The sequence below is a fragment of the Leuciscus leuciscus genome (assembly GCF_965113295.1).
Source record: "Leuciscus leuciscus genome assembly, chromosome: 7".
Classification (NCBI taxonomy): domain Eukaryota; kingdom Metazoa; phylum Chordata; class Actinopteri; order Cypriniformes; family Leuciscidae; genus Leuciscus; species Leuciscus leuciscus.
In genome coordinates, this window is record NC_138731.1 from 13755627 (window position 1) to 13783427 (window position 27801).

Consider the following 27801-nt stretch of genomic DNA (forward strand, 5'->3'; position numbering starts at 1 on the left):
TACTACAAGTTATCATTTAAATAAGAATCAAACACTGTCTCTGTAGCACTTTTCAAAACATGCTTGTTTGAGCATCCCAACCAGTCAGACTGCAAAACACTGGCTCAACCAATGGCTTGCGTTTAGGGGTTTTATTTTTCAAGCACAGATGGGCCTAGCGTTTATGAAATCTGTTTGGGAATATTTATTATTTTTGCCCATTGTTAATGCTATAAGAACAGAAATTATGCACTTCATTAAATTTTTTTTTTTTTTTCAGATATGTTTTCTTAACATACTGTCATTCCTAGGATAGCTTTACATTTGAGAAACTCTATAGCAAAATAATTGCAGGTCTGTTTTTTTGTTTGTTTGTTTTTAAATACCCTGGAAATCAGGGTATTTATTAATGCATTTTTTTTTTTTTTTTTACATAATCTGTGTGAATTATCTCACAACATTTGACAATTAAATTTACACGAATGCTAGAAAAAAACTCCAATCAGGATTCAGGATTCAGACACATCTGCCATGTTGTGATTAAAGAACATTATTTCCTACAGGAAATAGCATATAGAAAATAGCATTATAATTGGAGACTAATAATGATTAATTGCATATAGTCCACTTAATTACTTATCTTTTATATATAGATTTAAAAAATGGTAGGTTTTAAGAACAAGCAATAGTTTTATAGTGCTAAAAAAAAAAGAGTACAAGATGACCTCCTTTCCTTAATTCCTAATTTGTGAATTTTTAAAAAATGGCAAACATTCAAATAAAAGCACAGCAGGTTGGACATGGACCAATGATTCAGTGCAACAACAGACACTTTGTTTCTCTCCCTCTCTCTCTCTGTCTTTACCCCCCGTTGTCTACCAATTTAATTGTGCTGAATCTCCGCTAAATGAATTTACAATTTAGACTGAAGTAATCCATGCATTACAGCCAATCAAACAAGGACTGCGGAGAAGAATCTTAATGTAAGATAATTAATAATACAGATCTCAGATAGGAAAAACTATATTTCTACCATTCTCTCTGCCTTCCACAAACTACCTGACAATTGTTCCTTAACGATTCCCAGTAAATTCCTTAAAATGGTAATTTGTCATCTTGTCACTTCATTTGTGACCTAAAATTCCTCACTAGAGGCATCATCAGATAAATTAATCACTACCCAGGATCCATTTCTCCATTTGTCCCTTGTGCGCGCCATTATGTGCTAGCTCTCTGCCAACGCTCTTCATTTACATATATTTAATGGCTTATTCGTGGCTGCTTGTGTCTGACGGTGTGCATACAGCATGTCAGGTGAACTCTCCCCTCTTATTAATTTCGATGAGTATGAACACGTTTATTTGGGATTTGCTATTGTTCTCCGGAAAGTGTAAAATGCGCTCAGTTTTTTGTGTGTACTTTTAGGAGTGGCAAATACAGTCTTGACTTGACTCGCGTTGGCTGGTGTGACATTATCAAGGATGCTCTTTGATCTGAAATGAAACCTTTAATAAAAACAGACATTGCCCCAAGTAGTTCTTTTAGTATGATTTTAATAATAGAGCACACTGCAGATTTAGATCAATGTTAGTTGTAATTATTTCCTTTTAACAGGCTGAGAATGTGAAATATATTGCATTTTGAACTGCTTTATGAAAAGTTACACATGTGTAAACGTCCTTTACTCATATTTGCATAGAAAGAGACTCAGTATTTAAGAATATACATTCAGTACAATACTGAAATACTTGTGAAAGCTGCTCATTTAAGTCATATAAGTAAACTGTCAGTGCATGTGTTATTAAATGAAGAGGTTTAAGTGATTGCTCAGAGGATGTGAGAGAAGTGTCAGTGTTTATGAGAGTTATGGCCTCAGGGAAGAAATAAAGGTGTTGATTAGTCCTGGTTTCAGTAAATAGGAAGTGGCCAGAGTACAAGGAAAATATGAATTTATAAGATACATGTATATAATGAATATTTCTCTGTGCAGGGTTATTATATATTAAAAATCAACATCTGTTGTGTAATTTCTCTAAGGTTACAAAAATACAACACCAGAGTAAAAAATAAATACAAAAAAATAGTTAATTATGTAGATAAAATATGCCAGCTTGCCTCCATATATGGGACATATTGGGTGTTCACTTTTTTACCCAGCAGCTTTTACAAAAATATTACGACATTAGCATTTTATTTAGGAAGACATTAAATGTATTCTAATTATTTAACAGGACTTTTGAATTAAAACCTCATAACCAGTAGTTACTGAGATTAAGTCCTTTTGACAACCAGCTCCTGTATTATTTTTTTTTTCATTCAAGGAGATACTCTTTTATTTACATTCAACTTAACATGTTTTCAACTCTTCTGTCTCACCCAGCTGTCCTTTCTCACAGTTTAAGCTAATTTCAAATGCAATTAGCATAATTAAAGATTAACATTCATTAATTGTTGAAGCTGATGCTAACTGCTAATGTGTCATTAACACTGCTGGCAAATGCTTCATCACCTTAAGATGAGACACACACACACACACACACACACACACACACACCATAACACAAACATGACATGTTTGTGAAAGCCCTGTCCCGTTATACTAAATATGTCAATTGTGGCAAAGTTTTCTTGAGAGTGTACTGTAATGATTTCTGAACTCTGATTATCCAGTGTATATACATACATTTAAGTGACACTTACAAATGAACATTATCACATTACAATGTCAAGCAAGTGGTATTTTTATTTAACATTGTAATAAATATAGCACACAATGTTTCAAGCAAAACATTTCGCAAAACAAAGTTTGGCATGTTTGAATACAATAAAACAAATGCATTTAGTTCAAAATGAAGGCAAACCGTATTTGGTCACTTTGTGGTTGTTCGTGATGCCTACGTATAGTACCTACACTGCCCTACAAAGGTGTGTGAAATGCTCAAATGAGACTTTTCAGCATTTCAGCAAATATAATACTGTATAATTACAAATGTGAAATATAACTATTTTGTGATGGGCTTGTCGCATGCACGCAAGGCTATTTATGGCGCTTTTGGCAGCAGGTTTTGTGAGAATTTTAAACTTATAAACTAACCACACAATGTTTGCTTGCTTGCTTTGAGGAGGATTCATTCGCTCTCCCCCATCGCTCTGTGGCAAAGGAAGTGGCTGAGGCCCTTCATGATCCAAGGCCCAGGGATCGGATGTCGAACTCGAGGCTATGAAGAGTGAGCAGGCCAGATACCGAAGCGAAAGACAAGGATGTAAGGCACCTTGCATGTGCAAGGCATATGCATTGGCTCGTTTAGTTTCACTTGAAGTAGAAGGCTCTCGCAAGCGATCCCCATTCGTCAGAATCACCTCTGACTCACGTCATAGTGAGGTGACGAAGGGGAACTGTCAGTTACGAAGCCTTAGATAAAAAAAATAAAAAAGAAGAGATTTCATCTGAAGAAAATGATAACAAGGTTAAGGAAGGATAAAATGCATGCTTTGAAAAAAGTTAAATTAAGAAAGTTAGTAAGAAGTTAAGTTAGAAGTTGCACATGGTGATTTCAAAACTTTGTGTCACATTTGTACCTGTCCTGTCTCTTTTATTTCCTTTTTCTTATGGGGCTTTTAAGGGTGGGCTCCTTGAATATAGATGGAGGTAGAGATAGGACAAAATTGGCAATGGTTTCTGAGTTTTTCAAAATTAACCATGTTGATGTAGCTTTTTTACAAGAAACCCATACTAATACTGATAATGAAAATGGAGCATGTGGTGGGAAGGGAAGCTCACTTTAAGTCATGGGACAAATAACTGCACAGGGGTAGCTATTTTATTTTCAAAAAATATCAATGTTAATATTTTAGCTGTAGAAGAGGTTATAAAAGGTAGATTTTTGTTAACTAAGATTGTGGTTGGAGGATGGTATTTGTGTTCATGAATTTTGATACCCCATTAATGGGTCTGAGAGGATGGAATTTTTTTATGAAAATGACAAGGTTAATTAAGGCAATTGATAGTAATGTGTGTATTGTTGTGGGAGGAGATCGGAATTGCACCACAGACTTTACAATTGATAGAAATGGTGAAGAGCCACATAGTCAATCAAGTATGATGTTGACAAAAGTATTGAATGAATTTGAATTACTAGATGTGTGGAGAAGATCAATAAAAGAGCTAGACAATATACCTGGCTTAAGGTAAATGATAATTGAGTAAGTGGTGCAAGATTAGATAGATTTTATTTGGGTAAAGTATGGAATAATCGGGTGATGAATGCTTCTATTTTGCGGAATGGTTTTTCAGACCATCAACATGGTTATTTTGGGGCATTTTAATGCTAAATTGCTACAAGACATAATTTTTTTGTGATTCATTTATTCTTTTCTGGAAGAACTGGAAAACGAGGAAAGATTAATTTGAGAAACTCAATCAGTGGTGGGATGTGGGTAAAGTTAACATAAGGATTTTATGTCAGAAGAAGGAAGATGTCACTGGATTTCTATTCACAATTATATGCTTCTGAAAACTGTAACTATGAAAGCGCCTACTTAGTGATCTACCAAAGATTGAGAGTGAACAGAGAAAGTCAGGGACTTCTAAATCTGGGACTTCTACAAAATTGGAGACCAGTGTCATTATTGTGTGTTGATTACAAAATATTCTCAAAATGTTTGGCTAACAGATTAAAGTGTTATCTGGGTTTATTGGTGCAGAAGGATCAGACTACTGCATTCCTGAAAGATCTATAATAGACAATATTTCCTTATTACGTGATGTTATTCAAATAAGTCAGTTTTAAAATAATTATGAAATTGGTGTTCTGTCTCTAGATCAGGAGAAAGCATTTGATAGAGTTGACAATGGGTATCTCTATAATGTTTTACAGCATTTTGGCTGTGGTGACAAATTTATTTCATATATTCAGGTGTTGTATTCAAATGCATTTGTTCTTGTAAAAGCTGGTGGTGGTTTAAGTGCACCAATAACTGTTTCTAGAGGAATTAGGCAAGGCTGTCCACTTTCAGGACAGTTATATAGCTTTGTCATTGAACCTATTTTGTGCAGGTTAAGGATAAATCTCAATGGAGTCTTAATTCCAAATGGAGACATACGTTATATGGTGTCCGTATCGGCTTATGCTGATGACGTTAATGTTTTTATTAAAGGCCAGCATGATATTACAGTTTTAACTAAGAACATTGAACAATATGAGAAGGCATCCTCAGCTAGATTAAACTGGGGAAAAAGTTAGGGTTTCATTATTGGACAGTGGATGGGGAAAAGACCTCCGCAGCTTCCTGGTGGTTTGAAATGGGGTAGGGAAGGGCTGAAAGTTTGTAGGTGTATGTTTAGGGAATAATCAATTTCAGATGAAGAATTGGGAGAGAATGCTGGAGAAAGTGATTGCCCGATTGTCTAAATGGAAATGGCTATTACCACAGTTGTCGTATAGAGGGCGAGTTTTGGTTATTAATAACCTAACTGCCTCTACACTGTGGCACAGGTTTATTGTCATGGAGCCACCTGATGAACTGATCTGCCGTATACAAAGAGCATTGGTGGACTTCTTCTGGAGTGGGCGGCACTGGATCCGGGCAGCAGCACTGTATTTACCTGTCCAGGAAGGTGGCCAGGGGTTGGTGGATGTGAGGAGTCGTATCAGTGCCTTCAGGATTTTCAAGCAGCACAGAGACTCCTCTATCTTAAAGACTTGATTTGGGCCCAAACTGCTTGTGCTTTTCTACAGAGAGCAGGAGGACTGGGATTGGATAAATATTTATTCCTAATAAAAGTGGAGGAGGTGAGCTTGTATGAGCTTACACCGTTTTGCAAGTCTATGTTGAAGGTCTGGAGAACTGTTTTTAAACTTCTGAAGGAATGGTTCAGGGAATTTAACGAGGATTTTCTGGATAAAGTGTTGATTGGAGGGTTAAAGTATGAATTTTTGATGAGGAAGAAAGTGTGTTTATTAAGTTATCTGATTGGGACTGCAAAATTGGCAGTGTGGAAGACTAGGAAGAACAAAGGCTTACAATTTGCATCTACGGATCCTGAAGTTATGTTCAGGAGATTAGTGGCAGGAAGGCTTAAAGTGGAGTATGCATATTATAATACTGTAAATTATGTAAGAAGTTTTATTGAAATATGGTGTGTTAATGATGTTTTATGTAACATTTATGATGATGTGATGGTTCCGATTTTTATATATATATATATATATATATATACAGTGAGGAAAATAAGTATTTGAACACCCTGCTATTTTGCAAGTTCTCCCACTTGGAAATCATGGAGGGGTCTGAAATTGTCATCGTAGGTGCATGTCCACTGTGAGAGACATAATCTAAAAAAAGAAATTCAGAAATCACAATATATGATTTTTTTACTATTTATTTGTATGATACAGCTGCAAATAAGTATTTGAACACCTGTCTATCAGCTAGAATTCTGACCCTCAAAGACCTGTTAGTCTGCCTTTAAAATGTCCACCTCCACTCCATTTATTATCCTAAATTAGATGCACCTGTTTGAGGTCGTTAGCTGCATAAAGACACCTGTCCACCCCATACAGTCAGTAAGAATCCAACTACTAGCATGGCCAAGACCAAAGAGCTGTCCAAAGACACTAGAGACAAAATTGTACACCTCCACAAGGCTGGAAAGGGCTATGGGGAAATTGCCAAGCAGCTTGGTGAAATAAGGTCCACTGTTGGAGCAATCATTAGAAAATGGAAGAAGCTAAACATGACTGTCAATCTCCCTCGGACTGGGGCTTGATGCAAAATCTCACCTCGTGGGGTCTCAATGATCCTAAGAAAGGTGAGAAATCAGCCCAGAACTACACGGGAGGAGCTGGTCAATGACCTGAAAAGAGCTGGGACCACCGTTTCCAAGGTTACTGTTGGTAATACACTAAGACGTCATGGTTTGAAATCATGCATGGCATGGAAGGTTCCCCTGCTTAAACCAGCACATGTCAAGGCCCGTCTTAAGTTTGCCAATGACCATTTGGATGATCCAGAGGAGTCATGGGAGAAAGTCATGTGGTCAGATGAGACCAAAATAGAACTTTTATGGTCATAATTCCACTAACCGTGTTTGGAGGAAGAAGAATGATGAGTACCATCCCAAGAACACCATCCCTACTGTGAAGCATGGGGGTGGTAGCATCATGCTTTGGGGGTGTTTTTCTGCACATGGGACAGGGCGACTGCACTGTATTAAGGAGAGGATGACCGGGGCCATGTATTGCGAGATTTTGGGGAACAACCTCCTTCCCTCAGTTAGAGCATTGAAGATGGGTCGAGGCTGGGTCTTCCAACATGACAATGACCCGAAGCACACAGCCAGGATAACCAAGGAGTGCCTCTGTAAGAAGCATATCAAGGTTCTGCCGTGGCCTAGCCAGTCTCCAGACCTAAACCCAATAGAGAATCTTTGGAGGGAGCTCAAACTCCGTGTTTCTCAGCGACAGCCCAGAAACCTGACTGATCTAGAGAAGATCTGTGTGGAGGAGTGGGCCAAAATCCCTCCTGCAGTGTGTGCAAACCTGGTGAAAAACTACAGGAAACGTTTGACCTCTGTAATTGCAAACAAAGGCTACTGTACCAAATATTAACATTGATTTTCTCAGGTGTTCAAATACTTATTTGCAGCTGTATCATACAAATAAATAGTTAAAAAATCATACATTGTGATTTCTGGATTTTTTTTTTAGATTATGTCTCTCACAGTGGACATGCACCTACGATGACAATTTCAGACCCCTCCATGATTTCTAAGTGGGAGAACTTGCTAAATAGCAGGGTGTTCAAATACTTATTTTCCTCACTGTATATATATATACATCTGTGGGTTTATATATGTTCTAATTTTATGATGTAATGTTTTTCTATGAGTGTATGAATGTATGAGTTTTGAAATGTAAAAAATTAAAGAATTTTGAACCTCTCTCTCTCTCTCTCTCTCTCTCTCTCTCTCTCTCTCTCTCTTTGGCCTTAATTTTCTTTAACACACACACACACACACACACACACACACACACACACACACACACACACACACACACACACACACACACACACACACACACACACAAGATGTTTGTAGATAGATAGATAGATAGATAGATAGATAGATAGATAGATAGATAGATAGATAGATAGATAGATAGATAGATAGATAGAAAGATTTGTTTGTTTTTAAAAAATTTTTTGCCAATGATCCCAGTGACTTACCCATCTGCTTTAAAAGAGGGAACAGGAGAACAAGAGATGCCAGGAAATGTTAGAAGTGCAGATGAGTCTAACCTGGATACTTCCGTCCAATAAGGAGTGGCATTTGTGGAGCGCAGATGCTTTAGGAAGACTCCAGCAAGACTTGTGTGGCACAGACGCTGCCCTTTCCACCCTGCTTTGTACTGCATGTCTGAAGGGATCAAAATAAGTATTGTTTAAGACTTCAGAGAACTTCTTACATGGACATGAAAGACCAAACCACCAGCGAGTATACTGTCAATTTAGATTGGGTTTTTGCTGAGTGAAGTTCCCTATGGTTCAGAAAGATGAATTCAGACTATTATTAGATTAGGCAAAGGAGGTGGTGTACTTAGCAGACGACAACTGTTCTGTTATAGTGTAACATCAGAGCAAGGGAAAGTAAGCATGGACTTCACTTAATACTGAAACTAATCTAAAATATATTTGATTTGTATAGGGATAGGGCTGCACAATATTGAAGCAAAATTTGATATGCGAACACGCACAAATAATGCATTATTCGATATGTGATACGATTGAATAATCAAATGTAAAAATAAAACAGTTGTCTTCACTGTATGAATTAAATATATACTTATTCTTAATAAAGCTACAGAAGTTATTCAGTCGAGCAGTGAGTGTTTTTCTCTTTGTCTTTTGGTGTTTGATTAACATTAAAGGGATAGTTCACCCAAATATAACAATTCTGTCATCATTTAGTCACCCTCAAGTTGTTTTTCCAAACCTGTATGAATGTATTCCTTCAGCTGAACACAAAAGAAGATATTTTAAGACTAACCAAACAGTTGATGGGACCCCATTGACTTCCATAGTATTTTTTCCATGCAGTGGAAGTATTATTTTGTGCTCAGTAGAAGTAAGAAATTCATACAGGTTTGGAACAACAACTTGAGAGTGAGTAAATTATGATTTTCCTTTTTGGGTGAACTAACCCTTTAAGCACAAAGACGGAAGCTGGTTTATTAGGCTGCTGTCACTTTCAGAGCTGCACAGATCCAATATATTGTTACACATTCACTTTATTTCTCAACTGTTTAGTCCACTTAATACATAACTCACTGTGTTTACGTGAAAACTCACCAAGAAGGGAATTTTGACATAATTGTGTGTGTATTTTGGTCATATAAGCTGTGGAAGAGAACTGAATTTAGGATCACACTCTGTCCGAGAGGCGGCTTTCTGTGCGCGTGAGTACTTCGCTTATTGCATGTTATAACATTAAGCATGTCATACATATAACAAGTATGTGTCCAGTCTCTTGGACTTTTTGTAATCTTTGGGAGTATTAAAATCATGCAGTTACCACAAGCCGTTGCAATATGCATACTTGCGGTTTCGATAATTTCGATATATCATGCAGTCCTATATAGGAATTTTCAAATCTTTACAAATCATATGAAAATTGGTCAAAATATCGGGAACCAATTAGAGGGAACTGCTGCAGGTGACCGAGTTCAGTACTCAGATACAGCCTCTCATTTATTAGTAAATGATGTACAGTAGAAGCTTTGCCCATGAAAGTTGGCAAATTATTGCAGAAATGTTGTAAATATCAGTGAGTATAAGTGAACCAGACATGTTACAGTCTAACATTAGCATGTGTCATTCAAGGCAGTGACTGTGTGCTATATGGCTTTAGGATCACACAGAATTAAATGAATGAATGCTAGACTAAAGGTGCATTCTACTTGACCGTAAGTGGAATGCGAAGTGGTCATCTCCGCCATCTTAAGTGAGATTCCAATCCAAAGGGAGCAAACATGTTCAGTTCAAAGGGCACTGCAAACGGCGTAGGGAATAAGGGAACATCGATACATAACTTCACAGGAAGTGGAGAGCAAAAATCGCCCAACTGTCATTGCACACCGCGTCACCAGTCTAGAGCAGAGCCGTTGGAAGAGCTTTTAAATGTCTCTGTGATACCTGTGCATTTGAGTATTCATAAATATTGTTATTATTATACATGAATGTTACATTTGCATAGTCTATTGCATGCATATGTAAACAAAGTAAAAGTTGAGAAGCAGCTGAGGTGCTGTCATTTATTTTATTTTACCTTATTTACCTCAGGAACGTTTACTATGCAGCTGCACGTGGGAAAGAAAGAAGGCCACGAGATGAGACCTCTACAATTATTAAGACCATTGATTAAGAACATATTTATACATAGTTAACCAAATATTTCGTTTTTATTCCAATAATAATATTTTCATATAAAGACTGTACAGCTTCAAATCTGTTTATAGTCAATTATATATACAAGTAGTATATGTAATAAACGAATAAAACTAATAGACTAATACAATGTTTCACAGCGCCGCCAGACCCGGGACCAGAGACCGCGCTCTCGCTCCGCCGGCCGCCGCCCCCCTCCGCGTGGGCCCCGTCCGAAGATTGAGATGAAGCCCGAGGCCTCAAAGCCTTCCTAGCCAGCCTAGGAAAGCAACGGTGTTCTTGTCCCGCCGCGGCCGGACCTCCACCGAAACGTATCGCTCGTCCAGTTCCAATAATTGCGACTGTTCCAGTGTATTCTGCAGTAAACAAGTCGGTAACACAGCCCGCTTGCCTGCACACAAACGCCGTTTTTACGGCGACCCAGATAAATCCCATAAAGAGTGTGTTTTCTGGTATTCTGGCCACGGCCGATGGTGTTATGAGTGTAGTAAAAATGCCCACTGCTCATTCCAACACGCAAGCACAGCCCGCCACACACGGCCCGCACAAATAAAATCGACTCACGTCGATTGTGCACTAGATGTAGCGAATGTGCCCACGACCCAGTGCCCACAAATACTACATACTGCATGTCTCACGGTTTCTGTGAAAACGAAACCAACGCACATACAGTCTGCCCAAGCAGACGGTGTTTTCAGCATCATGACAGGGCCCGCTGTCACGCGCCCTCATTCGCTCACAGACATGGTAAACTCTACGGGCAGGCTACCCGCTGTTGTCAGCGCACCCCCGGCCTCACACGCTGCAAGCACGGCGCTTATGTTACAGCACACTGGGGCTCTCCGCTCGCCACTAGATCACGACCAGAGCCCAGATATCATTCTACCCCTAGCTACTCACGCGAACGCATGGGCAAAGCTTCCCGGGATATCAGAATGGGTGCTGAACATTATAAAGAGAGGCTACTCGCAACAGTTCGTTCGACGCCCGCGACGTCAGGCGGCGCGAATCGAAACTACGGTGGAAAAGGAAGTAGCGCACCTACTTCGAGACGAAATAGCGAAGCTTTTGAGTAAAGGGGCTATAGAACCCTTATCACAAGCTCAGAGCGAAGGGGGCATGTACAGCAGATATTTTCTGGTACCCAAGAAAGACGGGGGTCTCAGACCCATTTTAGATCTAAGACAGCTGAACAAAGCACTTCTGAAATGACGGTTCAGAATGCTCACAACCAAGAAAATCCTCTCGCAGATTCGCCAAGGGGATTGGTTTATGTCAATAGATCTGAAAGACGCGTATTTCCAAATACAAATAGCGTCACGTCACAGGCGATTTTTGAGATTCGCCTTCGAGGGCCAGGCATATCAATACACAGTCCTGCCGTTTGGCCTGTCCCTAGCACCTCGTACATTCACGATGTGCATGGACGCAGCGCTCGCACCCCTGAAACTCCGGGGCATATGAGTTCTGAATTATTTGGACGATTGGCTGGTTCTAGCTCGATCTCACTCAGAGCTCATCGAACACAGGACCATATTACTCGATCACCTCGAGAATCTAGGTCTCACAGTCAATTGGGCGAAAAGTTCGCTGTCTCCCAGTCAGACAATATCTTTTCTGGGCACAGAACTGGACTCGCTGTCTATGACAGCACAACTATCGCTACAGCGCAGACTGAGTATTCAGCGCATGACGAAAATTTTTCGCCACGGCACTTTAGTCCTGCTCAAAAAGTTTCAGAAGATGCTGGGTCTCATGGCATCAGCATCTCCGGTGCTCCAGCTGGGTCTGCTTCGCATGCGCCCGCTGCAGTTCTGGCTGAAAGCGCGGGTACCGCGCCGAGCGTGGACCTCCGGTCTCTTACGCCTCAAGGTCGATCAGAAATGCATCTCAGCTCTGAAACCTTGGACAGCGACAGATTGGTACCGGTCAGGTGTAAACCTGGGGACTTCCTCGAGTGTGAAGGTGGTGTCTACGGACGCCTCAACCTCGGGATGGGGAGCGCTGCTCGAGGGCAGACCGTTCTTCGGCCAGTGGTCAGAACGGGAAAAGCTTCTACACATAAACTGCCTGGAAATGCTGGCAGTTGACAACGCGCTGAGGCGCTTTCGTCCCCAGATAAAAGGACACCACGTCTTGGGCCGTTCGGACAACATGTCGGTGGTGGCTTATATAAATCACCAAGGGGGTATCAGATCCAGAACCCTCCACAGACTGACGGAGCGCATTCTGATCTGGGCCCAGCACAATCTGCGCTCGCTGAGAGCAGCGCACGTGCCAGGTCACTTGAATGTGGGACCAGACAGACTGTCCAGGAACATCGTTCCAGCAGGAGAATGGTCCTTACATCCACAGACAGTCCAACTGCTGTGGAAAACATTCGGCAGAGCGGAAATAGACCTATTTGCGTCTCAGGAAAACGCTCACTGTCCGGAGTTTTTCTCCAAGAGGAGGAAGGGGACGCGGGCTTCCTTTGCCCGGTCAGGGTGTTAAGAGCCTATGTGTCTCGCTCATCTGTTTTTAGACAGACGGAGCAGCTCTTTGTTTTGTTCAGCGGGCGTTCTAAGGGACTAGCTGCGTCAAAACAGAGTCTATCCAGGTGGATAGTTGATGCTATAGCGCTAGCTTATACATCTAAGGGCCTGCAGTGCCCGTTAGGTGTCAAAGCGCACTCCACGAGAGGCATGGCCTCGTCGTGGGCTTGGTCTAGTGGGATTGCCTTACAAGATATCTGTATGGCGGCAGGCTGGGCCTTCCGTCTACATTTATAAGGTTTTACAACCTAGAGGTTCCCGCTCTGCAGGCTAAGCTGCTCTCGGTTTAATAGTGCGGTGTTGTCTGCCCGATGCTATCGGCTCAGGATGCTGAAACCGCTAGAGCATCGATCACTGATCGACTACATACCTCTGTGGGCAGTATGTAAGTCCCCTAATACTTTTCAGCTCAGGCCAAGTTCCAGGAACACCTGATATATCTGCTCTTAATAGAGCGTTATATTCTGCAGGAATTATGCTATTCTAGCCCCTCTTCCCAGACTCTCTGTGAGTCCCTTATGATTATGCACTTTACGAGCCCTGGGCACCTGCCCTTGGGACCTTAGTGTTGAATCTTAGCACACACGGCGTTTTACACTGTGTTCCCCTAGCGTAAGCTATTACGCAGTACGAGAGAACCTCTCGTAAGAGAACGTACTCGGTTACTAACGTAACCTCGGTTCTCTCTAGAGAGGGAACGAGTACTGCGTATCTTGCCGTGCATGCATCACGCTCTGGTTCGCTTCGGCGATAAAAAAAACAGCTAGACCAGCCTCCCGAGCCTGTATTTATAGCTCAAGGCTCCGCCCATTTCGGCGGGATGTGACGCAGTGGGCGCGAAGCGCCCTCATTGGATCTGACGTCATGAGCAGTCTCGCTCGATAGGCTGGTGCAGTTGCCGCAGAGCAGCCAATGGGCGCGCGAGCCGTCTCGCCCATGTCTGCATGCTGCCGCAACGCGTTTTACAACATTACAAATTAAGGATAATTTTTTGGCTTCAGTATCTCGTGGAAAAGAGTTTTTTCCCCTAGCGTAAGCTATTACGCAGTACTCGTTCCCTCTCTTGAGAGAACCGAGGTTACGTTAGTAACCAAGTACGTTTTCTAAACGATATTTTCAATTTTGTTAATTTATATTGTAACTGTCTTAAATTGTTTTACCATTAGTGAAATAATAATAAAAATATAAATATTTATCCTCATTGTAATTGCATATACATACAGTATAAAATATTTTAATTATTGATTTTAAAGCCAGTGCTGTGATTAAAGTAATAATTTCACTGAAACATATCATTCTTAAATTGAAAATCAAATACCACATTAGAACACATTATTATAGTCTACATTTAATATAAATATACATGGACTCTAGCCATCAAGATGTCAAGAATATATTTGAAATCAACTGGAGAGGATATCTGTCTGTCAGCTCAATTTGCATTTTACAGCTAATTGGTGGGTTTTTAAATACACTCACACTTTTACCCTTTTTAAGTATGCAGTGGGAAATCAATGAAGAAGGACAAACAGAGAATGCAACATGAAGATATGAACTCATTCTACAGAATCATATTTGTTTGTTTTAGTACATCAGCGAATATGAACGAAGGTGACCCTTAGAAGGTGTGTTCATTAAAATCTTCTCTCCTCGATTCATCACACTTCTTTCAGCTGAGCCAACACTCAGACACTAGTTAGATGACTCTGTAAAGGACACAGTCACACTTAGGTGGAAACTGCTCAAGTTGAATACATTTCATCTTATTTTTACATTTGCATTCTGTGGTATATAGGACCTGTAACAATGAGGACACATAAAGAAATTAATAAAAAATGACAGTCAGATCTGAACCTGCAGAGCTACAATTACATGAACATAGTGATTTTTAGCACAGGTATGAGGACAATCTATCACACCAGAAATATCTTAAATCTTTTATCAGCTTGTACACAGTATAATTGTGTCTGTAAAATATTGCAAGGCTACAACACAGTTATGTTCTGTGGTGTAGTTTGAATTGGTTCTATGGCTGTCTTCCAAAACCTGATGGGTAGCCTCTCTTTGTAGGCTACTGCCTGCTTTAAGCAGCTTTCTTCTAAGATAGCATTTTTACGGATTGGATTGGATTGGATTGATAGTGCTCAATATGAGATAGTCAAGTCAATCAATTTCAATAAATCTTGAAATTAGCATTTTGCTAAGTTAAAGGGATAGTTCACCCAAAAATGAAAATTAGCCCATGATTTACTCACCCTCAAGTCATCCTAGGTGTATATGACATTCTTCTTTCAAACGAATACAATCGGAGTTAAATTTAAAAATGTCCTGGCTCTTTCAAGCTTTATAATGGCAGTGAATGGCCGTTTCTGTTTCGAATTCCATAAAAGTGCATCTATCCATCATAAAAGTGCATCTATCCATCTTAAAAGTGCTCCACACGGCTCTGTGGGGTTAATAAAGGCCTTCTGAAGCGAAGTGATGAGTTTGTGTAAGAATATTATTCATATTTAACACATTACAAAGTAAAATTCTAGCTTCAGGCCAAACGGCCATACAGTCTACTTACGCATAAAGGGCAACTTTAGACTTAAGTGAAATCCGTATGTTCGTTTGGCCGGAAGCTGGTTATTTTACTTTATAAAGTTTTAAATATGGATATTTTTCTTCAAAAGGTCTTTATTAACCCCCCAGAGCCATGTGGAGCACTTTTATGATGGATGGATAGATGCACTTTTATGGAATTCGAAACAAAAACGGCCATTCACTGCCATTATAAAGCTTGGAAGATTGTATTCGATTGTATTCGTCTGAAAGGAGAATGTCATATACTATTCATAATTTTAAATTTTTGGGTGAAATATCCCTTTAACAACACAGTACGATTAAGCGATCACACACAAAATAGTCCGTTTTATTTTAATTGTTTAATAGTCAAGGTTTTTTTTATCCACCATCTCGGAGGACATTTTACACTGTGTTCTGAGATTGATTGATTGATTGATTGATTGATTGATTGATCAAGTCCCATTTATAGTTGTAAAAATTAAACTTAAGTTAATGTTTCCTTTTTTTTTAACATAACATGACTTCTCTCCGGATCAAGGGCTTGCTGATGCTTAATATCAGTTACATTTTGGCCTAAATGATCATTTCATTTCTCTGTCTGTCAACACGGTCACTAAACATTTAATCTGGACTATTATTGGACATGTGTGTGTATCATGCCCTGAAACTCTCATGAAACACTTCATCATTTTGAGTCAGAGCCGTATACAAGCAAAGAGGTGAATACTGCTCACTTTCTTACCATCTCTCTCTCTTCTTCCAAATACAGACATCCCCAAATGTTCCCAAAGGAAGGTTTTGTCAGATTTTACCTAGACTATGCACACACACACACACACACACACACACACACACACACACACACACACACACACACACACACACACACACACTCCTGGCATTTCAGATGAATGGATTACGCTGTATTTGACCATATGACCATCTAATTTACCTGCACTTGAAATGTATAAGGTCCTAATTGCCCATAAAGATCCCCGTTCTGACAATACTATAGTCTAATAAACGTCAGCGAGAGGGAGAGAGATTAATGTGCCATTATTTTATGCAGAACACAATAACTTTCCGATCCGTTCCGGTGTTTATCCACTCCGTATTAATATAACAGTCTAATTGCTCTACTTTAATCCTGTGGTGAAATTTCAGAGCAGAGAATGTTCAGGTCCGGCGGTGAAATTGGTATTTATTGTTATTTTTTGAGGTTTTGGATGGTGATCCGGAGCGCTTGATGCACACAGCGGGCGCGCAGCTTCAAATGAGCCGCATTAGAGAGCATGACCGCCGGCATCAGCACACGCTCACATCCGCGACTCCCAGTGCGTTTTAAATGTCCCTTAGATTGCGATTAAGACCTGCATCTCTTAAATGCATATTAATCTTTTTACTTGAATAAAAGTGATGTGGTTTTGCAGCGTTGAGACGCAGTGGGGAGACGCAACGACCAACTGAGTTCATTTTATTCCCAGTGGGCAATTATACTTTCAGATTATATCCTTCAATTTAATCATGTTTACAGTTAATTAATTTAAACACTGCATTTTAAGTAGTCCCTCATCCACTTATCATTTTAAAAGCGATCATTTTCATTCTATTATTAGTGATAAGAGAGACTGTGGCTCTCCAGTTATGGATATAAGTGAATTAACACAGTGCAGTCGTCATGACGTCATTGGCAGTCTCTTACTGTCATTTTGTAAGTGTAAACCAAATACAATGATGTGACCTAACAAATGACCTATTATGTCTAACAAAAACGCCCCAAAAAAAAAGCCCTGCTACATTCAGAACTTATGTCAAACCCACATTAGTTGTGAAAACCAAATAACAACCTTCCTATATGACTGTCGGAGACAGGCCTTTATACATTATTCCTCCTGAAGGGCAATATATTCAAAATAACTCCATCAAGTTTGGCCTAAAATAAATTGATACTGATTTTCTAATAAGGGGTGTGAGGAGAAAAAGTAAAGGATTTATTAGATTGAGTTATACAGTTTTTGCCTATGCATAGATGGATGTGAGAATGCTACACATACACAAGCGCAACTCTCTCCACAGATATTGCGTTAATTAATGATATACACACCCTGTTGTTTCACATTGGCATAATAAATGTGTATTACTTCACTGTCACACACTACATTTTGACAAATAGGTAGGAAAATGGATAAAAAAAAAACACATGCACATAGAGCAGCTGAGAGCTCAGAGTCCGATTTAATTTAGGGAAATAAATTCAGAAGTAATAGGCACAACAGCACACTATGGCCTGATTTGATGACCAGGATTGATGGCTAATGCTCCTTGTAGCTTTACTAGAAATAATGCCCCCCTCTCTCGACACACACACACACACACACACACACACACACACACACACACACACACAAAATAATTAATCAGCCAACCCCCCCCCCACCCCCAACCCCCCCTCCCCACACACACACACCCACGCCGGCACATCACCACATATTGTGCTTTTTCAGACCTTGCCATGTTAGATAATACATGATCTGTAATTAAAACCCACTTTGTTTTCACGGTTTAACACTAGAGGATAATATTATTATGTCTGTGTGTGTGCGTGTGTGTCCTATCATGCACTCTTCTCTCCTGCAGCGGTGTGTATGACCGCACTGGAACCAAAAACTCACTTTCTCTCTGGCTGTGTGTGTGTGTGTGTGGTAACCGCATTGACAGTGGGCAAAGAGATCTCTCTGCTGGGCTCTCCTCTCAGCCTGAAGTCTGTCTGACATTTTCAGAGGCAAGAGCCACACAACTCACATACATGCACACCTGCTCTTACGCACACAAATATGCACATCACGCAGCTCTAGAAGTGACAACAGGTGATGTCACATCCTCAAACACACCATTCACTAAACACACGCACACAACTTTCTTTACATAAAACTTCCTTTTTTTTATTTCACATTCAAATTTACAAATAATTAGATAGATTAAAAGAGTATGTATATTTAGCCCGCTGTCCGAGGGAAGGGCTCTGAGCTCAGAATTTGGCCCGAACCCAGCACACATCCACACACACAACACACACACACATGTGCGTGCACACAAGTTAGATTTCCATGTTTTATGGGGACTTTCCATAGACATAATGATTTTTATACTTTGTAAACGGTATATTATATCCCCTAAACCTACCCATCACAGAAAACTTTCTGCTTTTTTACATTTTCAAAAAAACATAATTTAGTGTTTAGATTTATAAGCTGCTTTATAAAATGTCCCCACAAGGTAAAAAAAATATTGATATTACTATCCTTGTGGGTACATTTGGTCCCTACCTAACACTAACCCTTACGACACACACACACACACAGAGAGAGAGACAGTGCTGTACAATTCATCAATCGCTTTGACGCTGTAGATGAGAAAGCATATGCAAAATGAATATATTCAATGCTGCATGTCCCTGCAACATCCAGACCCTCATACTCATAGAACCTCACTGAAAACCTCATGTTTATCCAACCCCATCTCACAGCAATTCGTACATACGAATGACCTACCCCTGACCCTGCCCCTAAACCTACCCGTCACTGGGGTTTAGACAAATAGTATGAATTCGTACGAGTGAGGTCGTACAAATTCGTTCGAATTGGTCGCGAGATATCGTTGGTTTATCCAACATACAGTGAGGTTGAAGACTGATGCAGTGGCGGTTCTACATTGAATTACACCCTGGGCGAGACCCCCTTCGAGCCCCCCCCCCCCCCCCCAATTTGGACATAATTTTTCTAACTCCATTGGCAGATCATGTTTTGCTTGTTTTAAGCAAAAACTAAATTTTTATTTATTTCCACCAGAAAACAAGACTTAATATCTTATGTCATTTTACTACTTTAGTAATATAACGTTATGCATCTTTATTTAAGAAATGTTTGATATTTCGACTGGAAACAAGACAAAAATACTAAGAAAAGCATTTTTTGCAGTGTAATAACTGAACTTGTAACAGTTTTGTTGCAAAGCACAATATTATGGTGAAATTAGATCTCGTGGTGTTTGAGTTAAAACCGAATTATTGTTAAGCATAGCAAGAATCATAGCAAAAAGGCTAACAAATAAGAGTTATATGCACCAATTAATATTGGCCCTTCATTCATGACATGGATACCGTAACGTTAATCATACAGAGAAAACATAGTTGCATACCTTTATCTTTCGCTCGTTTCTAAATTGGGCACCTGATGGCTTGACCTTTCTTGTCCATGATCCATCTCTTATTTGGCACGTACTCGACATCGACAATCAACAGATTTCCCCTGATCCCCCCCATACCAACTGTCACTCACGACTAGTCACGACCAGAAGTCAAGACTAAACCAATTCACCTTGGTGGTGGTGACCAAGTAATCGTTTTGTATTACCTATTTTTATTAGCCATGCAGACAATTCAGAAAAACAAAAATGTGCAGGAAATATAGAGGCCTGTATTTATAATATTCTGAATGAAATGTGCGTTATTTGGAAGAAAGTCGAGGTGTGACTGACTTAGATAACTATATGGATCCCCCGTTCCCCCCCCTTGTCCGTTCCATTTGGGAGATACCCAGAGGTGAACTGTCATCCGCGCCCGCGCCTCCGCGCCTCCGCGCCCCCTCCCCTTTCCCCTTCTCAAACAAACAGCTTCTGTGCACGGCATCTTCTCAGCAAGCAGGGGCGCAAATTTGCCAATTCCCCACACAGTGAAATGACAGATAATAGAAAACCGCTTCGCGGCGCAGATTTATTTTTTGTATTTTTATTTTCAGCTCGTGCCGGCGGCGCCACCCCCCCAAAAATGCCGCCCAAAAATGCGATTGCCCGGTTCGCCCGTGCCAAAAACCGCTACTGGACTGATGTATGAAGTATTTCAAAGTTCCAGCAGTTGTACACTCAAAAAATATAAGCTGCTGAACAAACTTAATTAAATGAAGGAAAACTTTTCCTCAAAATTTAATTTGATTTTTCCATCAAAATCAAATTAGTTTGAAATGTTTGAAATTGAGATGTTAGTTTGAACATCTTTCCATTTACTGAAAACACATAAAATAACACTTTAATCTCTACATTTACCCTCCTAATGCAGTCCCTTGCAAACCATGATGGGAACATCTCAGTTACGTATGTAACCCTCGTTCCCTGAGTAGGGAACGGAGACGTTACGTCGGATGACGACGAATGGGGTTTCGCTTAGAAAGCCTGTCATCTTCGAGTATATAAAACGAGCCAATGGCAATGAAATGCCATGGGTCTGCGGAATTTGCATAGCGTAAGTCCGCCCCACCCTGGGGGTATATAAGGAAGTACGCTGGCCACATGCAGATATGTCTTCGCTGAGGAGCCGAGACTGAACTCAGGCGTTCCAGCAGTAAAGCGGAAGTGGCAGGGAGACGTAACATCTCCGTTCCCTACTCAGGGAACGAGGGTTACATACGTAACCGAGACGTTCCCTTTCGTAGTCACTCCGAGTTACATCAGATGACGACGAATGGGGTTCGCAGTGTAATCACGCCAGCTTCTCGACTGTCTTCCAGTGCCCTGCATAAGTCTGAGCTCCCTGTCGTGAGACTGGCACGGACAAAGGACTCCTACTTATTGTAGGGGACTTGGAAAACACATATGACCGCGAAGGGCTGCATATGGAGAATCACTGGGGTGTCCAGCCGCAGGTGGAATATTTCAACCCCAGGGGTGGCAAGGTGGCTTGCCGAGGGAAAGACACATGCTCAGAGAGGCTTACAGTGGAAATACACATGTGGGGGTCGCCCGGAGGGAGAACCATGCACATGGAGGCACCTAGCCAAGCGCGAAAGCTGCCAGAGGCATAACTTTGGCGATGACGTCAACAGTGCTGGAGGAGACTCAGGGCTTATGAGGCTCACCTGAGGAATATATCGCACGTATCCCGTCCGTGGAGAGGAATGGCGAGCAAGCGAAGACACCTGAGCAGAATCTAGCACCGGCTAGTTGAAGCGAGTACATGAGAAGAAACTGGCTCTACTCGGAGATTGTAGAATCTCGCGATTGTGTTGGGTGTCGCCCAGCTTGCAGCTCTGCAGATGTCTGTTAGCGAGGCGCCATGCGCTAGAGCCCAAGAGGATGCCGCACTCCGGGTGGAGTGGGCCGTCACACCAAGGGGGCACGGTCGACCTTGCTGCTGGTAAGCCAAAGCAATGGCGTCCACTATCCAGTGAGACAACCTTTGCTTCGAGAGAGCCTTTCCCTTCAGCTTCCCACCATGACAGACAAAGAGCTGGTCTGAGGTCCTGAAACACTGCGTTCTGTCTACGTAAGCACGGAGGGCGCGTACTGGACAGAGCAGTGCCAAGGCTGGGTCTGCCTCCTCCAAAGACAGCGCTTGCAGGTTCACCACCTGGTCACAAAAAGGTGTGGTGGGAACCTTGGGCACATATCCAGGCCGGGGTTCTCAGGATCACGTGAGAGTTAGCCGGCCCGAATTCCAGGCACGCTTCGTCAACCGAGAATGCCTGCAGGTCCCCTACCCTCTTGATGGAGGCCAATGCAACCAGGAGCGCTGTCTTCATTGACAGGAACTTAAGCTCCACTGATTGCAGAGGCTCAAAGGGAGCACTCTGCAGGGCAGTTAAAACCACTGAGAGGTCCCAAGAGGGAACGAAAGGAGGGCGAGGAGGATTTAGTCTCCTCGCTTCTCTCAGGAACCTGATGACCAGGTCGTGCTTTCCAACGGACTTACCTTCGACTGCGACGTGATGTGCGGCAAAAGCGGCAACGTACACTTTCAGGGTGGAGGGAGACAGCCTTCGCTCCAACCCTTCTTGCAGGAAGGAAAGCATGGCGCTGATCGGGCATTTTGTGGGTTCTAGTTGTTTAGAAGAACACCAGTTGACGAAGAGGTTCCACTTCAACGCATAGAGCTGTCTCGTGGACAAAGCTCTAGCGGAAGTGATGGTAGCCACCACCGCTGGTGGTAGGGTACTCAAACCTGCCTCGTCCCGTCCAGGAGCCACACGTGGAGGTTCCAAAGATCGGGACGAGGGTGCCATTAGGTGCCCCGTCCCTGAGAAAGTAGGTCCTTCCTCAGAGGGATAGGCCAGGGAGGTGCTGTCACGAGGAGTACTAGTTCTGGGAACCAGGTGCGGTTGTGCCAATACGGGGCAACCAATATGACCTGCTCCTCGTCCTCCCTGATCTTCCGCAAGGTCTGCGCAAGAAGGCTCACTGGGGGAAACGCATACTTGCGGCCCCGCGGCCAGCTGTGCGCCAGTGCATCCGTGCCGAGCGTGCCCTCGGTCAGGGAATAAAACAGGTCGCAATGGGACGAGTCGTGGGAGGCAAACAGATCTATCTGTGCGTCCCCGAACTGATCCCAAATCAGCTGAACCGACTGGGGATGGAGTCTCCATTCTCCAGGGAGAGGCAGAAGCCGCGACAGCTCGTCGGCCGCACGGTTCAGGTCTCCCGGGATATAAATGGCTCGAAGCAACCTCAGATGCTTCTGACTCCATAAGAGGAGGTGGCGGGCGAGTTGCGACATACGGCGGGAGCGCAGACCACCTTGTCGGTTGATGTACGCTACTGTCGCGGTATTGTCTGATCGGACTAGTACGTGCTGGCCCCTGAGCAACGCATGGAAGCGGTGCAGGGCGAGGCGTACAGCCAGCAACTCGAGGCAATTGACATGCCAAAGGCGCTGGGGTCCTGTCCAGGAGCCGGCGGCAGCATGTCCATTGCACATGGTGCCTCAGCCCGTGGTGGAGGCATCTGTTGATACAACAACATGCCTGGAAGCTCGTTCTAAGGGCACTCCGGCCCGTAGAAAACTGAGGTTCGACCACGGGGTGAAGGTCTGACGGCAGGTCGGAGTCACTGGGACTCGGAGCGTGCCGTGTTGCCATGCCCACCTCGAGACTCGATCGCGAAGCCAAAGCTGAAGCGGTCTCATATGAAGCAACCCGAGCGGCGTTACTGCGGCTGCGGATGCCATATGCCCCAGGAGCCTCTGAAATAGTTTCAGTGGAACCGCACTCTTGCCCTCGTAATTGATGAAGGCAAGTCAGCAGAGACTGCGTGCGCTCGCTCGTAAGCTGCGCGCACATGGCGACCGAGTCTATTTCCATACCGAGAAAAGAGATCCTCTGCATGGGGCAGAGTTTGCTCTTCTCCCAGTTGACCCGAAGGCCCAGACGAGCTAGGTGCCGGAGCACTAGGTCCCTGTGTTCGCAAACCTGAGCTCGAGAGTGAGCTAGGATCAGCCAGTCGTCGAGATAGTTCAGGATGCGAACCCCGTGTTCCCGTAGAGGAACAAGGGCTGCCTCGACGACCTTCGTGAAGACGCGAGGAGACAGGGCTAGCCCTGAAAGGGAGAACCGCGTACTGGTATGCCTGCCCCTCGAAAGCAAACCGTAGGAACGGTCTGTGTCGAGGAAGAATGGAGACATGGAAGTAGGCGTCCTTCAGGTCGATCGCTGCAAACCAATCCTGCGGCCGCACACATTCGAAAATGAGTTTGGCCGTGAGCATCTTGAACGGCAGCCTGTGAAGGGAGCGGTTCAAGACGCATAGGTCCAGGAATGGTCGTAACCCACCAGTTTTCTTTGGTACAATGAAGTAGGGGCTGTAGAAGCCGGACTTCATTTCGGCTGGAGGGACAATCTCGATCGCACCCTTCGCCAGTAGGGTGGCAACCTCCGCTCTCATGACAGGGGCATTGCCACTGACCATAGTGAAGCGGACTCCCCTGAAGCAGGGAGGAGACCGCGCGAACTGAATCGCGTAGCCGAGCCTGATGGTTCTCGCGACCCGGTGGGACAGTCTGGGAAGCTCTAGCCAGGCCTCCAGAAACTGCGCCAGCGGGGTCGTACGAACCACAGACGTACCGTCGGTGGTGCAGCGAGGCGGAATGACCGGCCCAGGCGAGGGTGGCATAGCGGCCCTGTGCGGGGGCACGGTCATTAGCCGCGTCCTGCCAGAGGAGGCCAGGGGAGGACCAGCGTCCCACGGGGGCGTGCTCTGGCAGGGGTCTGGCGACAGAGGAGGATGAGAGGAGCGTGGCCCGTGGGCGGCGTGTGCTGTCATCCATAGCCTCTTGGGGCTCAGAGAAAGAGCATCAGTTCTTTTGAATGAGATTCTCGCCCAGCCCTCCACCGGGGGAAGGAGTGGTCCTGCTACCAGCTCCTGAAAGAACTGAGCCCTAACTCCAGGCTACCTGTCTCAGGAGTGCTGCTTAGCCAGGTGTTAGCCGGCTAAGGGCAAGGACAGGCGGTGCCAGCCTCCAGCGACCTCCTCGTGCTCGGGCCGGTGAAGGGTCGAGGGGAGGAGCCGCATGGAAGCGGCGTCGGCGGGAAGCAGACTAAGGAGACCACACGGACGGATGACCGTCAGTGCAGAAGCCTGAGTCCGCTTCTGGAGTGATCGAAGACTGTTGGGCGCAGTCCTCAACCACACCGCCGACCAAGCTGCCCGTCTCAAGAGTGCTGCTTAGGCTGGCGTGGCAGTCTAAGGGGCGGAGACGGGCAGCGCCGCCCTCCTGCGACCTCCTCCTGCTCAGGGCCAGTGAAGGCCCGAGGGGAGGAGCCACATGGAGGTGGCCTCGGCGGGAAGCAGACTAAGGAGACCGCACGGACGGATGACCGTCGGTGCAGAAGGCCTCAGTCTGCTTCTGGGGGGGTCAAAGCCTGTAGGATACAGTCCTCAACCACACCGCCGAGGAGCCCAGCCTGGGACATGAGGGAGCTGAGAAAATGAATTCTCAGACCCCCTCACATCAACCTGGCTGAGCCCATGTCTGGACCACTCTAGTGGACACCACCTGACCCAGGATCACGCAGGTACCGATGTCGCCCGAGAGCGAGATCAGTAGTGTGCGCGGCGGAACGACCAGGCCGGGCATGGGAGGCATAGCGTCCCAGCAAGGGGGCGTGGTCGAGTTTCCGCGTTCTGTCAGTGTTGGCCAGGGAAGGACTAGCGTTCCACTGCGGCCGGTTCTGACAGAACTCCCGAGTCAGCACTGCCTCGAAGGCGAAGGCGACACACAGCACTGCATGCCTGTGCCACGATAGTGACAGAGAACATACAGCCCATGATCGCCACGCGATCGAGTGCAGCGAAGGCGGAGGACGCCCGGAAGCGTCCTGATGCACATCCGGGAAGCCTACAGCGCTCGGGGGGAGGGCGGCGCCACTCCAGCCGATGCTTTCAGCTGCCCGGGAAAGCATGGCCATCAGCTCTGGATCTGACTCGACTAACGCTGACACTCCACAGGGAGGCAACGCAGTCGAGTCCTCATTTCCAGAGGAATCAAGCCCGCCTTGTGATGCTGTGAGTGACATGACACCACCTGCTGGAGCCCCGAATGAAAACACTGGGTCCCTGAGAGGAACCAGGTACACACGGAAGCCCCACGGTTTGCGATGTGGAGGGGGGCGTGGCCCGAGGAATGCTCGTCGGTATTATGCCACACTGTAACCCTAAGATCACCCTGGCCACCAGCCAAAGTATCCCCTCTCGAGGAAGAGATAAATTGGGGTGTGGCAGAGGGGACTCTACCCACACGGAGATTATTGAGTCTCGATCTATAAACATCGCGATGGTCACGTTCCCGCAAAGAAAACGTGACTCACCCACGAGCGCTGCCGAGCGTGAATAAGCCAAACACGCGAAACAGCGCTCGTGACCGTTAGGCAGATGAATCACGCGCCCACATCCAGTAAATACACGGGCGAGCCGTCTTGAAAAAGACGTGCCAGGGGCAGCTCTTTTAGAGAGAGGAAAAGCTCAGCAGAGTGCTGAAGCGCCCAGGGAGAAACACACACACTGTCGGCAGATCACTGCACAGATCAGCAGCAGGCAATGCGATCTCGCTGGAACACGCCGTCACACCAACACACTGAAGAGCCGCTCGTCTCGTAGAGTGAAGATGATACAGAATGGCTTGTAGGAGTGAAGAAAACTCTTGGCTCCGAAGCGAAAACATATCTGCATGTGGCCAGCGTACTTCCTTATATACCCCCAGGGTGGGGCGGACTTACGCTATGCAAATTCCGCAGACCCATGGCATTTAATTGCCATTGGCTCGTTTTATATACTCGAAGATGACAGGCTTTCTAAGCGAAACCCCATTCGTCGTCATCCGACGTAACTCGGAGTGACTACGAAAGGGAACTACAGATCCACTGCCCAGTTAGTTGTCAACAAAAATAATTCATGTAGTTTTCACACAAATGAATTAAGTAAACTTTTTTTATTATTATTATTTTAGTTTATTATTATTTTAGTTAATATAGTTTTAAATATATTAGGTTGATTGAACACAATTGAATTAAGTTGTAACAAAATATTAAAAATCGTGTTACTTTAGCTTATTTTAATTAATTAAATTGAACAAGAGGCTAACATTTATTTTTTGAGTGAGTATTCTGTAACATGCAGAAGTTACCTTAAAGTTAACATGAAATTAAATGTTTTTATTTAAATTAAGTTTGAAATTAGGCTAATTTGTTAATATGCTCAAGGTCTTTTTTTAAATGAAAACTTGGGGAAACTCAGGAGCTAGAATCCACAACCATGTTGTACAGACAACTCTGAACAATGAACTGAGGAAGGAAACTAAGAGCTTAAATACACAAGGAGAAGTGAGGAATAAAATGACAGACAAGTGAATGTACCTAGGGAACAAACTGGCACACACATGAAAACTAGGTCAGGATACACAAGGCAGGGAAACAGAACCAAACCAAAACAATGAACAAAACATAATCCTGACAGTATAATAACCTTGCTGTGTCACAGTCACCTGATGACAAATGGCAGAGAGAGTGCAGGCTGCCCTCATGTTTTCATTTAGAGACCATCTGAAATCTCCTGAACTGCGGCTGTTAAGTGCGATTGATTTATTGGCCCTTTGAGTCGGACACTATTATTCCCCTCCTCATGGGAGCAGCAAACTCAGACACCGGGGCAGCATCTCGCCACACCGCCATGACAACTAAAGTGTTTTACTCATGGGGGGCATCCTCTCTTCGAAACAGAGCTAGAGAGAGATAGTAATTGCACCCAGAGGAGCTTGTATCCCATATTGTTAGCTTGTTTCTGTTGTCTAACTCTGCTCATAGTGCTGTGAGAACAACTGAATGGAGACTAACAAAGGTATATTAAACTAAAAGAGGGGGATGAGTAGTGTGGATTACATAAATGTTTATATGGATCAGTGAGAAATCCTTCTTTAATTATATGCTCTGGAGGGAGTCTGAACAGGTATAGCATGTCC

General features: G+C 43.7%; 1 protein-coding gene and 1 long non-coding RNA gene across 2 annotated transcripts in view; both read right to left on the reverse strand.

Annotated features, from left to right (window-relative positions):
- LOC309503548 overlaps positions 1-27801 on the reverse strand; it is a 454680-nt gene that overhangs the window by 187866 nt on the left and 239013 nt on the right. The gene's annotated exons all lie outside the window — the stretch shown is intronic.
- Positions 22380-26075, reverse strand: LOC309503797 (uncharacterized protein). The gene is made up of 2 exons (XM_082176617.1): positions 23341-26075; positions 22380-23297 (listed from the first exon to the last, which is right to left on the reverse strand). Exon 1 carries the CDS (start codon positions 24609-24611, stop codon positions 23547-23549), a length of 1065 nt encoding a protein of 354 aa, XP_082032743.1. The 5' UTR covers positions 24612-26075; the 3' UTR covers positions 22380-23297; positions 23341-23546.

Coding starts and splice junctions, on each gene's coding strand:
- LOC309503797 (XM_082176617.1), bottom strand. CDS start 24,611: ATGACAGCACACGCCGCCCACGGGCCACGCTCCTCTCATCCTCCTCTG.